This window comes from Equus caballus, chromosome 9, assembly GCF_041296265.1.
Source record: "Equus caballus isolate H_3958 breed thoroughbred chromosome 9, TB-T2T, whole genome shotgun sequence".
Taxonomy (NCBI): domain Eukaryota; kingdom Metazoa; phylum Chordata; class Mammalia; order Perissodactyla; family Equidae; genus Equus; species Equus caballus.
In genome coordinates, this window is record NC_091692.1 from 91,084,865 (window position 1) to 91,100,839 (window position 15,975).

Genomic DNA, 15,975 nt, shown 5'->3' on the forward strand with positions numbered 1-15,975 from the left:
TTACTTAGTATTAAAATTTCATCCTTTGAGATTTTCCAAGTGTTCGTTATTTCAGTTCTAACATGAGCATAATTCATTTTTTCTTGTACTTGCTACATTGATGAAATTATGGAAGTCATTACTGACATGTATCGGCTGGTTATGCAGCATAATCACAGTAATGCTGTGGTCTGCTGGGCCTTCAGTTTGTGGAAACATCATGCTAGATGTTTTGCCCACATCAACTGTATTATACAACAATAGAATAATTAATACTATAGCCATGTAATAATAATTACTGTAATAATAATTGTCATTACTGTATTCATCGTTTATTATCTGCTAGGCATAATTCTAAAGACTTTTTGTGTCTTTCTTTAGACACAAAACTCTTTTATTACCACAACGCCTTTATTACTAATAACACCTAATTATAATTACTCCTTTATTACTACAACAGCCCTATGAGCAGTAGGTACTATACTATTAGCATCCTCATTTAAAATCATCCCTTCAAAGTGAGGACAAAGTGACCTGCCCAAAGTTATACAGCACAGTATGTATTGGATTTGGGATTTGAAAGCAGAAGTTTGAAGTCTTTGTTCTTCCTCAGAAAACACAGTGCCTGTCTTCATGAACCGCTGAAACAGGCTGGTAGCAACTGCTCACTCTATGGAGTCGTGCAACAGCTGTGGTTGCAGTAAGAAAGCTCCTTCCATCGCAAGTTTGTGATAGAAATGAAATGCTTGACTGTGAACATTATAATCTCTCATTAAAATCATTATTTTGATACCATTTTAGAAAAATATGTTTATTTTAGTAGTTCATATTTTCACAGATGGACTACTGTACACAGAATACAATTTTTAAAGCTTTAGCTATACAAGGCAGAGTATCAGATCAAATGATTGAAAATGTTCTGATTGGAACAATGGATGATCTACGGTTGGCATAAAAGAATGGTGTTTCTTATAGTCAAGACAAATTTCAAAGAAAATGCGCAGGATATTATGGTAGCTTATATTTGCTGTCCTGTATTTCAAATAGTTTTCTTCTTTCTTTCAGTTTCTGACCCACTTTCCATAAGTGTGAAGGAAACTAGCATTTATTGAGAGCCTACCACGTGTAAGGCAGTGTTCTATACACACTGTCTCCTGGCCAAGTGTTTCCATATAGCTGGTCCTTTGAGTCTTCTTGACGATCCTGCATTAATATACATGCGTTAACACCAAATGGAATTGATTTTGCAAATTAAATGTTGGATTACATATAATCTGTCTTAACTCACACACCTAGTGACGGGCATAGCTAAGATTCAGGTATATGTGACTCTGAATCCCATGCCCTTTTCACGTTGATGTCTCTTTTCTTAGTAAGAATTCAGATTAGTTAAGTAACAGAAGTTGAAGCCTTAAAGGATGAAGTGAAGGTGTTGGTGCTTCCTTGGCCTCTTGGCTAATGGTGAAATTAAACGAACGATGTTGTTGCCAGGAATTCCTGGAATTCTCTGTCTTACGGGATAGATTTTTTGGAGAGGCTGGGAAAGTTTCCTACCTTTTAGAAATCACTTTAGATGTAGGTTCCTACTAATCTTAATCTGTCTGTCTGGTTTTAATGTTGGAAACAAAGACTATTCAAAGACCCGGATTCTGTAATTGCTGCCCCGATGAAGGCTAATTAGGAAAAGAGAATGGAGCAAAGTTGGTAGTCCCTTAAATGTTTTTTTCCTCCTGATTTTCCCCTGGATTTCATTATGTAAACCACAAAAAAGAGAAAAATGGTAAAAGATGTTTATCATAAATGTGTAAAATTATGTAATTAAAATCTGTCATTTATTTTATTCACTGTTTTATCCTCAGAAAGAGTTTAGTGCCTGGCCTGTTGAAACGCTTTTTTGAATGATATATGAATGAGCAAATGAATGTAGAAATGAAGAAATAATGTTTGATCATTCTTTCAGTCGATATTTGCTGAGCATCTGCTATATACCAAGCATTTTCCTAGATAAGGAGAATGCCACACCCAACAAGACAAGCATGGTTTCTGCTCCATGGCAATCACCTTTAGTGACAGAAATTAGAAAATGGACAAGTGAAAAATAAGTTATCTCAGATAGTGGCAACTACTTTGTAACAGGATCACAGGCGCAGAGTGTGAGCGGTGAGAAGTGAGCTTGATTGCTTAGCTGGTTTGAGGAATGCAAAGCATCTCTGTGCAGCTCCTGGAGGAGGTGGGGCGAGGGAGCCAGAGCACGCGGTGGTAGGTGGTGGGCAGGCGGCGGGACTCCTCCTAGGCTGAGGCAGGGGCTGAGGCTTACTCCAGCAGCCGTAGGAAACCTTTGGAGTTTTCATAAAAGCCTGGGAATGGCGGGAGCAGATTTCTGTTTTAAACTTTCTTTTTTAGGTGATATTTGTTACTGAGTGAATCTTCTGAGAGAGCTACATGCCACATAAGCTCTGGGGAGTTTTTATTTTCTTTCCTTCTGACACGTTGTTAAACATGACTTTTCTTTGTTCAGGAAGAAGAGTTGAGGAAAAGTGGAGAAGCAAAGTACTTTCACCTTCATGATGACCTGCACGTTCTCATTGAAGTTTTTGCCCCACCAGCGGAAGCGTATGCCCGGATGGGACATGCTTTGGAAGAAATCAAAAAGTTCCTCATTCCTGTTAGTACAGTTTTTCTTGATAGTTAACTTGTACTTTAAAGTCTTTATTTTAATCCTTGGTAATTCTTATCAGTGTTGTTATTTGCATAGCACTTTTTCTATTAAAGAGCTTCACATACAGCATCACAAGTAGACCTCCCTGTGTCCCTGGGGATTACTTGACATTATTCCTTGTGAGTATATGAGGTGACAGATTTTTTTTGAAATTAAATAATAGTATTGGGGCCAGCCCCATGGCGCAGCAGTTAAGTTCGCATGTTCCGCTTCGGCGGCCCTGGGTTCACCGGTTCGGATCCTGGGTGCGGACCTGCACACCGCTTGGCAAGCCATGTTGTGGCAGGCGTCCCATGTATGAAGTAGAGGAAGATGGGCATGGATGTTAGCTCAGGGCCAGTCTTCCTCGCAAAAAGGAGGACTGGCAGCGGATGTTAGCTCAGGGCTAATCTTCCTCAAAAATAGTAATAATAGCAATAATACTCCAAAGGTTACAGGGCTAAGAAGGTTGAAGAGCACAATCGCTTGTTCACGTTTTGGGACTCCAAGTCCCAAGCTTTTTTGTGACACTGAAATAACCTCACAAATTTATTGTTCTCCAACACAAATTCATTAGTACCTTCTGTATACCCAGCGCTGTGCTTGGTGTTGGGTGTGCGGACATGCGTAAGAGCAGTCGCTGCCCTGGAGGAATATGGGCTTAGGGGAAGAGACAAGCCTGAGCAGATGATCTCGGTGCAGCCTGATAAACAGAATGGCAGCCATAAGCATGATGAGCACAGAGAGGAGAGGCACGTGAAGCTATTCAACCAGCTTCTGCTAGGTGTTTGATGTTTTGTTAACAATTGACAGTCTTTTTTAACCCTTTTCAGACACCTTGACATTGCTAAGAATGTCATAATTTAAACAGAATATATCCCTACCTCCATTACAAAAGTTAATTTAGGTCTTTTGTATAATTTACGTGTTCTTGATTTAAAAAACTGAAACATTAAACACTTTGATTCTTTAGACAATTTACTTTAGAGAAACTGTTGCATCTGCTGGCGGGCTCTGTGGGGTAAGACTGTGTCTTCAGTGATTGCAGGCTGGTCTAGTAGATTGACTTACATACTGCAACATATGCATCATGATTATATTATCTGTGAGGAACACTGTTGTATTTGTGGGAAAAGGATATTTTAAATCACAATTGCCCTTGAAAAGCCAGGATTTGGGATTGTATTAAGTATTTACTTGACAGCTGAAAATCGTTAATATTTTCTTTAGTTCCCTGAAGTCACTGTAATGATCCATTTATTCATTTAGTTTAAAAACAAAGTTTTTGGTGCTTTCTCCGTGATAGACACACGTGAATGAATAAAAGATATTGTCCCTGTCCTTATGGAGTTTATGTAATGGGAGAGAGAGATAAGAATCAGATATTCACATAAAGGACTATAAAATTGCACCTGTGACAAGACTAAGGAGAGGTGTAATGTTTTAGTGGTCATTCACTGTGGGCCAGGGAGTGCTGACCTTGCCAAGTAGGACAGCTTCTGTCTTCCAAAGACGGCTGCAGTGGTCCCTCCCGTCCCATCTCCTTTATGCTCCTCCACCGGGAGGTAGGGTCTAATTTCTCTCACCTTGAATCTGGTCTGGCCAGAGGAACTCTGCCTAACTCAAGGTCACAAAAATTTTCTGCTGTATTTTCTTCTTAATATTTTATAGTATTAGCTCTTTCATATATGTCTATGATCCATTTTAAGTTAATTTTTGTGTATGGTGTGAGGTTAGGATCTAAATTTATCTTTTTCTATATAGATATCCAGTTGTCTCTGTGTTGAAAAGACAGTCTTTCTCCTATTGAATTGCCTTGACACCATTGATGAAAATTAACTGAACATACATGTTTGGATTTATTTCTGGATTCTCAGTTCTGCTCCATTGGTTTATATGCCTGTCCTTATGCCAATATCATACTCTTAATTACTTTAGCTTTATAGTAAATTTTGAAATCCAGGTTGTATAAGTTGTCCAACTTTGTTCTTTTTTTTCAAAATTATTTTGGCTATTCTGGCTCTTTGGCATTTCTGTATATATTTTGGAATCAGCTTGTCAATTTCTACAGAAAAGCCTGCTGGAGTTTTGATAGATAGTGTATTGAATCTCTTGATCAAATCTAAGTTATAGATCTCTAGATTAATAATTTCCATCTTCACAATATTGAGCTTTCAAGTCCATGAACGTGAAATGCTCTCTACTTTTTTTTTTTTTGAGATATTCTTTAATTTCTGTCCATAGTGTTTTATAATTTTTAGGGTACTAGGCTTGCATTTCTATTGTTAAATTTTTTCTAAGAATGTATAATCTTTGATGCTCTTGTGAATGGAATTTGTTTTCTAAATTTCATTTTCAGGTGGTTCCTGGTGTATAGAAATGCAGCTGATTTTTGTATGTTAATCTTCTATCTTCTGACCTTGCTGAACATGTATATTAGTTATAGTGTGTTTCTTTTTAATGGAATCATTAGGATTGTCTACATGCAGGATCATGTCCTCTGTGACTAAAGAAAGTTTTACTTCTTCCTTTCCAATCTGGGTGCCTTTAATTTTTTATTTTTTTCCTTATAACACTGACTAGAACTTTCAGTGCATCATTGATTAAAAGTGGTGAAGATGGACATCCTGTCCTTGTTGGTTTCAGTCTTTCATTAGGTCTAACATTATGTTGAAGACGTTCTCTTCTATTTCTAAGTGTTGAGATATTTTATCACAAATTGGTGTTGGATTTTGCCAAATGCTTTTCCTGCCTATTGAGTTGATCTGTGGTTTTTCTTCTTTATTCTGTTAAAATAGTGTATTGCCTTAGTTGATTTTCAGATATCAAGCCAACCTTGCATTCCTAAGATAAATCCCACTTGGTCTATAATCTCCTTTGTGTGTTGCTGCATTTGATTTATAAATAGTTTGTGAAGGATTTTTACATTTATGATCATGAGGGATATTGACTTATAGTACAATATTTTTATAGTCTTATATAAACCTCCACATTTACCATTCCCAGTGTTCTTCATTTCTTTCTCTTTTTTTTAAAGATTTTATTTTTCCTTTTTCTCCCTAAAGCCCCCTGGTACATAGTTGTGCATTTTTAGTTGTGGGTCCCTCCAGTTGTGGCATGCGGGACGCCACCTCAGCATGGCCTGTTGAGTGGTGCCATGTCCACACGCAGGATTTGAACCAGAGCAACCCTGGGCCACTGAAGCGGAGTGTGCAAACTTAACCATGGGGCCAACCCCATTGATTTCTTCCTGTGGTTAGAGCCGCCATGTGGTGTTGCTTCTTTTCAGCCTGAAGGACTTCCTTCAGTCTTTCATGTAACCCAAGTCTAGCACAAACATTTGTCTTGTTTTTCTCAGACCGTCTTCATTTCCCCTGCCTTCTAAAGGGCAATTTATATAATTCAAGGTTGAGTTTTTCTTTCAGGTGGTGAAGACTGTTCCCTTGCTTTGTGGGCTCCATGATTTTTGATGGGAAGAGTCTTTAATTATTTTGTTGTTCTGTACATCATCTGTTGCTTTTGTATTGCTCTTATCAAGACTTTCTTATTGTCTTGGATTTTTGACAGTTTGGCTATGATATGTATGTTTATCATCCTTGTTTGTTAAGCTTTCTGGATATGTAGTTTATATTTTCTTCAAATATGGGAAGTTTTCAGCCATTGTTTCTTTAAATTTTTTCTGCCTTTCTCTTCCTCCTATGGGGGTGTGAATCCCAACCCCTGGATTCCCATTGTCCATTATGTGTGTGTTTGTACACTTGATGGTGTCCCATAGATCTCTGAGGCTCATTTTTCTTCATCCTTTTTTCTCGGTGCTCCTCAGATTGAATAATTTTAATTGACCTATCTACAAGTGTGCTGATTCATTCCTCTGCCATTTCAGATCTGCTGTTGAGCTAGTTAATTTTTAATTGCAGTAATTGTACTCTCTTTTTAAAAAAAATCTCTTCTTTTGCAAGTCTGACATCTGGACCCTCTCCAGGACAATTTTTTCCTACTGCCTTTTTTTTTTTTTCCTGAGCATGGGTCTCATTTTCCTGTTTCTTTGCATGTCTTAGTTTTTTGTTGAAAACGACATTTTAGATAACGTAGTGCATCTGCATTCTCATTAATTTTATTCCCAGAGGATTGTTTGTTGCTGTGTTTTTATTCATTTCTTTAATAATTTAGTTGGACTAAATCTGTGGAATCTGTCATCTTCATGGTTTATGGCTAGTAATGTCTTTGTTAATTTTTTTCCTTCTTTTGTTTTTAAGCTGGGCTGGCCTGGAGTGTCAGCGTTGCTGAGTGGTCAGCTAGCGATTGGTCAGAGGTTGTGCTCAAACACCTGTGTTAGTAACGAAGCCATCCTCTGCTGATGGAAGCGTGTATGCATTGGGGAGTGCTTGCAAAGGCTCGGCAGTTTTTGCATCTGCCCTGGCTTTTACTTTCCGCAGGTTTTCCTTGTGTCTCCTTTCCGTGTGCATAGACTCACTGTCAGGCAAGCATATGTCGAGAGCTTTAGCTCTCTCTGTTCTTGACTGTACCATGTGCACAGACTTCCAGTCAGTCAGATATGTGCAGGGAGCTTCCCAAGGCTCTTCGTGGCTGTCTCGTTTCCTGGATCTCTGTTAAATTTCTGCCTAGTCTGCCAGTCTATTGCTTGCCCCACCCAAAACTACAGTATTAGGCTTGCTGATTCACTGGTCTCCTCTATTCATTTGCTACAAAAATTGCTCCTGATATTGACAGTGCTGCTGGGCGTGGGGGTTTCTCACACTTTCTTCCAAATGAAGTGAGCCCGTCCTACAGCAGAGCTGCTCGTTTTCCTGTCCTTCCCCATCCTGATGGAACTAATGCCTCACCTGGGCTAGGGAGGAGAGCATTGGCATCCTCAGGAACACAGACTCCCTCTTTTCCTACCTCAGATTTAGCAGTTTTTCACGAACAAATTTATTTTATTTTCTATTTATTTTGTAACTCCAATCAATTTCCAGAGACCTGAAATTGTTGTTTTTAACCATTTGGTCAGCTTTTGTTGTTGCTTTATATAGAAAGGCTTTGCTGAGTTCCTCATTAGCTATCCTCAAAGTCCCTTGACCTCTCATTATGGTTATTTTTTTTAAACTTAGGTTATTTTGGACCTCTGTCCATAAGACCATGTGTACAGTTTTATTTCATTCTTTTTAATGTTTGCTAATCTTTCATTATATGCATGTTTCAGGATTTAGTCTTCAAATAATGAACATTTAAGTTATTTCTTATAGATTTTAGTACAAACAATGATCCCAGAATTAACCTTGGACATAAATGTCCGCATATTTTGGCAAATATATCTGAAGAGTAAATTCGTGGCAGAGAACCCACTGAATTTCAATAGATTACTTTTAATGATTTCATTTAAAAACTCTGTCCTCTTTCTCTAGGCTAACATACATTTAAATAGATTCTAAACTCAGCTGGAGAGAAAAATCTCATTTACACGTATTGAATTAAAATTATAATCACTTCTGCATTCTTCGCGATTGATGGCAGTGTTAGTATTAATGTTATAATAGTCTCACTTTTCAGATAGAGAGTTAAAATATGACTAGTTTATAATGTAAAAATATAAACATAATTTAGTCTGTAAACTATCATATATGACTTAGTTTCCCTACTGATTTAAAAGCGTTATTTCGAAAACCAAGGAAATTATAACTATAATGATTATATCAGTTGTGTCCACATGACGTCGGAAGGAACAATTATCTTAAGTTTAAAAACATTGTCTAAAATCACAAAGCTGGTAAGTTCAGTCAGCTAAATTCAGGCTTAACCTTGGATGTGAGGGGCTCAGAGTTCATTTTTTTTTTAACTCCACTGTTTGTCTGCTTTAAAATGTAGTTTTACAAAGATGATGTTTAAAATGGGCCTTAATTCTAGTTTTGGTGACGCTGTTATAATCACCTAACTTCAGAGCAAGCTTTTTCAAAAAATTTTTTAATAGTGTTTTTGGATAGGGCACAAGTTAAGTTCTTTTCCCATGAATCTGTTTTTAACTGCATACAATTTGTGTCACACCTCCTAACACTTTTCAACAGGGCAAATATTTAGCATTTATGTAGCTTGTTTTATTTAGAATGTGCTTTACAAATAATGTATTAATCTTCACACATTTTTAGTAAAATGGTAGGAAGCATATTTATAGGTTTATTTTAGAGAGATTGAAATAATGATAGATTCAAATGATTCTTCTGAGATCACAATACCCCCAATAAGTCAAGAAAAAGAATCTCCGTTTACAGTAAATTCTGGATGCCCTTGCCCTTAGCTTTTCCTGCTTATCATGGTGACTTGATTTGTCTTCATTTGCCTTCCCTTCCTCCTACTCTGCAAGTGTTGGCTGAGTGTGATTTCAACTTCATTTTTGATCGGTGTTCATATTATTTTTCTTATTTTACAATGCCCTCCACTACCAGCTTCAATCATTTTCTGAAAATTAAGGAAGAGAGAGTGTATTTATTTTTAATAAATTTACTAAACATATTTCAAATATATTTTCACTTCTAAATAATTCAGGACACAGTTTCCCTTGCATCTTTTCATTCTCAGATATGCTGATGTTTCTTCTATCATAAACCCTCCCTACTCGACCTACAGTCCTTCTCTCTTCCTCGGCTGGAGGAGGCTGCCTACCTTTACCGTGTCCGTGACTTACTCACATTCACTCTTAATCCCACTGAAATGGATTCCAGCTTCACCAAAACTGCTATTTCTGAAGTCAGTAATGCCTTATTGTTGGTGACTCCCCTGGAATTGATACTTGGCAGCCTGACCGAACGGCAATGCACCACCGACTTGCTGTGGCTTTCGTAATATGATTACCTCCTTTTCCTTCTCAGTTTCTTGCCACACCTTTCGGTCTGCTTTGTGTAGGCCTTCCTTCTTCTGCCTTTTACTTTATGTTGATGTTCAAAGCTATGTCCTAGCCCTTCTCTCACTCTGTGAATGTGCCCCAAGCAGTCCTGCCTGTTGCTAACATTTCTACACAAATGAATTCTTGTGCTAGGATTTTCCACAACCACTTTCAAGCTTAGTAATTCTCTTGAAGGACTCACGGGACTCAGAAAATCTGTTATTCTATAATTATGGTTTATTTCAACAGAAAGATACAGATCAAAATCAGCAAAGAGAAAAGGCGCATGGGGTGAAGTCCGGGAAAATCAGGCCCAGGCTTCCAGGTATCCCTTCCAAGTGGAGTAGCACAAGGGCACATTGAATTCTCCCAGCAACCATGTGTGACAACACATGTGAAGTGTTGCTAAGCAGTGAAGCTCACCTGAGCCTTGGTGTCCAGGGTTTTTCTTGGGGATCAGTCACATAGGCATATGGTCGTGCCTGTGTACCTCACCTGAGCTACTGAGAGTCTGTCATCGCCACCCCACTTCCTGAGCCAACAAATGTTCCCCACCAGTCATATCCCTAGGACAGACTTTTCTGCCCAAACTGTTACAGCACAGCCTCAAGCCTCAGGCACAGAGAAACACTCTTAGTAGGCAGAACCCTACATGGGCTCAGAGCTTGTCTCCTAGGAGCCTGCAAGGACCGGCCTTGATGACAGGCCTTTTTCTGTAATGTGTAGGGCCTCAGTAAACGTTCCTTTACCACTTCTATATCCATATCTTTAACTTGTAAATCTCCAGTTCCTATATCTGATTGCTATAGTGTATCTCAATTTTCATGTACCATAGGCCATTGCAGGTTCAACCTGTACAAAATTGTTGCCATCATGATACCACTCTGCTACTGACCCTTCTTGTCTTCCAGAAACCAGTTGACATTCTTTGCTCGTGTTCTCCATATCCAGTGTATTACTGTTTCTAATAAAATTAAACATTATAAATATCTCCAAATCTACCTTTCCTCATCCTTCCTGCCCCTTCCCTATTCTAGGCCATCCTTACCACATAATGGAGTTTTTTAAGAGCTTCCGTCTTGTATTTCTGCCTCCACTGTGGTTTTTTCCTTTAATATGTAAAATATCATAAAATTCACCGATATACAGTATACAGTTCAGTGATTTTTAGTTTAATCACAGAGTTCTGCAACTGTCACCATTGTCTAAGACTATTTTTATTACCCCCCAAAATAAACCTTATAATGGACAACAGTCACTCCCCATTCTTCTGCTTCCCTAGACAACCTTTTTACATGGATTTTATGGAAATATAATTCACATATCATACAACTCACCCATTTAAGATATACAGGTCATTGAATTATTGTATATACACAGAGTTATGCAACCATCACCATGGTCAATTTTAGAAGATTTTCATCATCCCCAAAGAAACCCTATACCCGTTAGCGATCACTCTCCGTTTCCTTCCCTGCCCTCCCTCACTTCTCAGTCTTCTGCAACCACTAGTCTGTCTCTATAGATTTGCCTGTTTTTGACATTTTATATAAAACATTTTTATCTGGCTTCTTTCACTTAGCATACTGTTTTCAAGGTTCATTCAAGTTGCTGTTTATTGCTGAATATTATTCCATTATATGAATATCCCACATTTTATTTGTCTGTTCATTAGTTGAGAACTTTTGGGGGTTATTTCTGCTGTTGAGCTACTACGAATATTGCACTGTGAACATTCGTGTACAGGTTTTTGCACGGATGGATGTTTCATTTCCTTGGGTATTACCTAGGAGAGGATTTGCCAGGTCATGTTGTAACTTTGTGTTTAACATTTTTGAGGAGCTACTAAATGGTTTCCCAAAGTGGCTGGCCAATTTTACATTGTCACCAGCAAAGTATGAGGGTTCCAGTAGCTCCACAGTATCACCAACATTTGATATTGGCTGTATCTTTGATTATTGCCACCCTTGTGGGTATGTTAGTGGAATTTCATTGTGGTTTTGATTTGCATGTCCTTAATGACTAGTTTTCTTTTCATGGGCATATTGGCCATTTTATATCTTCTTAAGGGAAGTGCCTATTCAGATCCTTTGTTCTTTAAAAAATTAGGTTATGTGTTCTTTTATTATTGAGTTGTAAGTGTTCTTCATATATTCTGGATACAATTTGCTTATCAGATATATTATTTCAAAAAGTTTTCTCCCATTTTGTGAGTCGTATTTTCACTTTCTTGATGGTAATTTTGTAGCATAACAGTTTTAAATTTTGATTTAGTCCAATTTGTTTTTTCATTTGTGCTTTTGTTATCTAAGAAATCATTACATGACTTAGGATCGTAAAGACTTACTTTCATGTTTTCTTCTAACAGTTTTACAGTTTTGACTCCTACTTTTAGATTTCTGATCCGTTTTGATTAAATATTTTTGTATGCTAAGAAGTATGAGTCCCACTTTATTTTTTTGATGTGGATATTCAGTTGTTGAAGTACCATTTGTTAATGAGACCACTCAAAAATCAGTTGGCTGTAATTTATGTCTGGGCTCTCAATTCTATTCATTGATTTTTATAGCTGTCCTTTAAGCCATTACCATACAGTCTGGAATACTGTAGCTTTTTAGGAAGTTTTGAAATGGGAAGATAACAGTCCTCCAATTTTGTTTTTCTTTTTTAAGATTTTTCTGGCTATACTAGTTCCTTTGGATTTCCATATAAATTTTAGGATACACTTATTCATTTCTGCAAAGAAATCAGCTGGAATTTTGATAGGGATTTCCTTGAATTTGTAGGTCAATTTTGGGGGACTATTGTCATCATAACAATATTATATCCTCCTATTCATGAACGTTGAGTATCTTTCCATTTATGTATGTTTTAAAAAATTTCTTTCAACAATATTTTGTAGTTTTTAGTGTACAAATCTTGCTCTTATTTTTTTAAATTTATTTCTAAGTATGTTATTCTTTTCAGTGTACTCTAAATGGAATTTTTTTCCTAATTTCATTTTTGGATTGTTCATTGCTCACGTAAAGAAATACAACTGATTTTTGTATATTGATCTTGCATCCTGCAGCTTTGCTAAACTCATTTATTGGTTATACTAATTTTTCTGTGGGTTCTTTATGGTTTTTCTATGTACAGGATTATGCCATAAATGATTAGAGATTGTTTTAGTTCTTCCCTTCTAATCTGAATACTATTTATTTCTTATGTAATTGTCCGGCTAGAACCTAGAGTACAAAGTTGGATGGAAGTGGCGAGAGTAGACATCCTGTCTTGTTCCTGATCTTAGGAAGACGCTTTCAGTTTTTACCATTAAATACAATGTTAGCTGTGAGCTTTCCTACTTTACTGAGTGTTTCTATCATTAAAGTGTGCTGGATTCTTCTGTCCAATATTTTTTCTCTGTGTATTAAAGTAATCGTGGTTTTTGACCTTTATTCTATTATTATGGTATTACATTAATTGATTTTCAGATGTTAAACCAACCTTGCAATCTTGGTGTAAGTTTTACTCAGTTCTTGTGTATATGCCCCCTTTTTTGTTTATGCTCCAGGATTTGTCTTCTTAATATTTCTTTTTTTGAGAGCTTTTGCATCTATATTCACAGGGATATTCATCTGTAGCTTTCTTTTGTAATGTCTTTGGTTTTGGGATAGGGCAATACTGGCTTCGTAGCATGAGTTAGGAAGTGTTTCCTTCTCTTTAAGTTTTTTGGAGGTTCGTGAAAAATTAGCATGAGTACTTCTTTAATTGTTGTAGAATTCACCATTGAGGTCACGTGGGCCTTGGATTTTCTTTGCAGCTCATTTTTTGAGTACAGTTGTCCCTCAGTGTCTGAGGGGGATTGGTTGCAGAACCCTCTGTGGATACCAAAATCCACAGAAGCTCAAATCCTTTGGTCAGTACTTCCCATCCCTGGGGTCCCCATCTGTGGATTCAGCCAACCGCAGATCATAAACATAACACGCACATATGGAGGGCCAACTGTACTAATTTGGTCTCTTTACTTGTTACTATCTGTACATATTTTCTGTTTCTCCTTAAGTCAGTTTTGATAGTTTGTGTTTTTCTAGGAATTTGTCCGTGTCTCCTGTCATCTAATATCTAATTTGTTGGCATACAGTTCTTCATAGTATTCCCTTACAGCCCTTTTCTAGTTCTTTAAAGTCTGCATAACTTCTCCTTCTTCATTCCTGATTTCAATAACCTGAGTCATCCCTCTGTTATTCTTGATTACTTCAGCTAAAAGTTTCAATTTTGTTAATCTTAACCAACTTTATTTCATTGATGTTTTCTTTATTTTCTATTCTCTATTTCATTTATTTCTGGCCTAGTTTTTATTATTCTTTTCTTCTACTTACTTTGGATTTATTATTTTTCTTAAGGTGAAAGTTTAGGTTGTTTATTTGAAATCTTTCATTTTTTAAATATAGTCATTTTCCTCTATGCACTGCCTTACATGCATCCTGGCCATACTGGTGTGTTGTGTTTTCGTTTTCATTCATCTCGGGGTATTTTCTAATTTTCCTTGTGGATTTCTATTTTGATCTAATGGTTATTTTGATTATGTTATTTCATTTCTATGTATTTGTTAACTTCTCAAATTCCATTTTTTAATGGATTTCTGATTTATTCCATTGTGGTCAGAGAATGTACTTTGTTTCATTTCAGTCCTTTTAAATGATTGAGGCTTATCTTATGGACCAGTGTGTGGTCTGTCCTTGAGAATGCTCCATATGCACTTGAGAAGCATATGCGGTTTTGATGGTTTTGACTGTAGTGTTTTATCAGTCCCTACTTTCAGTCTTATGCTATCTATATACACAATGCTAGAATGATTTTTCCAAAACACACACCTAAATATGCAACTCACCTCCTTAAAACCATTGAATGCTTTTTAGTACACTTAATTCTAGACATTTAGAGTTGTATTTAAAATATCTAAGGCTTTTCATGGCTTGGCCTCTGCTTTCCCCTCCACTTGAAGACCCCATCCCCACCCCAAAGTGTTTTCACAATTCTGCCATATGGCGCTTCTTTCAGTTCCCTGGACACAGCATTACTTTGGGTCTTAAATATGCTTTTCCCTCTGTGTGGAATGGTTTACTGCCCCCTTTTGGTATTTAGTTCATGCCCATCCTTAGGTGGCCCTTCTGGTAGAGAAGTGCCTCCTCTTACTACCCACAGCAGAATTAGATGACTTTCCTTTTTGACCATTTAGACCTCAACTTTCCTTTTATTATAAAGCAAACACTTTTATTTATTAATTACATATCTTTCTTGCTGACTGTGGAGTGGAGTTGGGGGTATTAAGGAAAGGGGAGAAATCAAGGATGACTCCTAGAGGTTCTTAGTTGAATATTTGGACAAAAATGTAAGATAAAGAAGAGCAAGTTTTCAAGAATAAGATGATATATTCAGTTTTGGAAATGTTACATTTTGTTACTTGTGAGATATCCAAATGGAAATGTGTAAAAAGAACGTGTCCATGTGGTTCTTAATTTCAGTAAAGCTGCCATGTTGTGTGTCCTCCTCCTTTGGTAGGTTGTGAGTTCCTTGGCTGTAGGGACCATGGCTTGCTCTTCTGTGTTTTTCTGTTACTTGGCACATCATAGATGCCCAATAACTGCTAGTTGAATTGAGTTGTAAATAACAATGCCCATCTATCAGTTATATGGCATTTTAATTTTATTATAAATGTTTCACTTGGAAAGCATACGCAGGGGAAGGAGTTATGGCTGATTGTAGAAAGTCGTAGTTTGGGGGAAAATACTGTTTTTTTTTCCTTTTTACAACAGTTTCTTGATGCATTTTATTTTAACAAACTTAAATCTTGTTTTATGAATTCACCAAGTTTCCTAACCCTTTTTTCTATTAAAAAATACTTTTGTATTTCTCGGATGAGGTGAATTATGCTCTCTTCTGTCTCCCATGTAGGACTATAATGATGAGATCAGGCAAGCGCAGCTCCAGGAATTAACATATTTGAATGGTGGCTCAGAAAACGCAGATGTACCAGTTGTTCGAGGGAAATCCACTTTGCGTACTAGAGGCGTACCAACCCCAGCAATAACCAGGTAGGTGTAATTAATTGATTTATTTTTTGTTGTTAGAGTAGGGTACCATGGCAATAATTTTAATGTTTCCTTTATTAATAGTCAAACGGCTCTGTCGGTGTATCAGTACAAAGCCTATAAGAATATATTCAGACAATATGATGTCATATTAAGGGGATTCACTTTAGACTGAGATGTTCCTGGGCTTAAGTGTAACCTGTACCACTTGCTAGCTGCTGACTTGAGATAAGTTCATTCGATCACTCTAACATTAATTCCTTAATTATATAAAATGAGGCTTATTTTATGTAGATAATCGTGTTGATATGCAAAGTGAGAGAGTGGAACTGTGTTTTCCCCTTGAG

The 15,975-nt window shown here is 37.0% G+C and overlaps 1 protein-coding gene across 10 annotated transcripts in view; it reads left to right on the top strand.

Moving 5' to 3' along the window:
- The window catches only part of KHDRBS3 (KH RNA binding domain containing, signal transduction associated 3), a 189,864-nt gene that overhangs the window by 85,233 nt on the left and 88,656 nt on the right, over nucleotides 1–15,975 (top strand). For all 10 annotated transcript variants that reach the window (XM_014728096.3, XM_070221863.1, XM_001499530.7 and 7 more), the window contains exons 4-5: nucleotides 2,498–2,644; nucleotides 15,492–15,631. In XM_014728096.3, coding sequence (XP_014583582.2) covers nucleotides 2,498–2,644; nucleotides 15,492–15,631 — 287 coding nt within the window. The remainder of the gene's footprint in view (nucleotides 1–2,497; nucleotides 2,645–15,491; nucleotides 15,632–15,975) is intronic.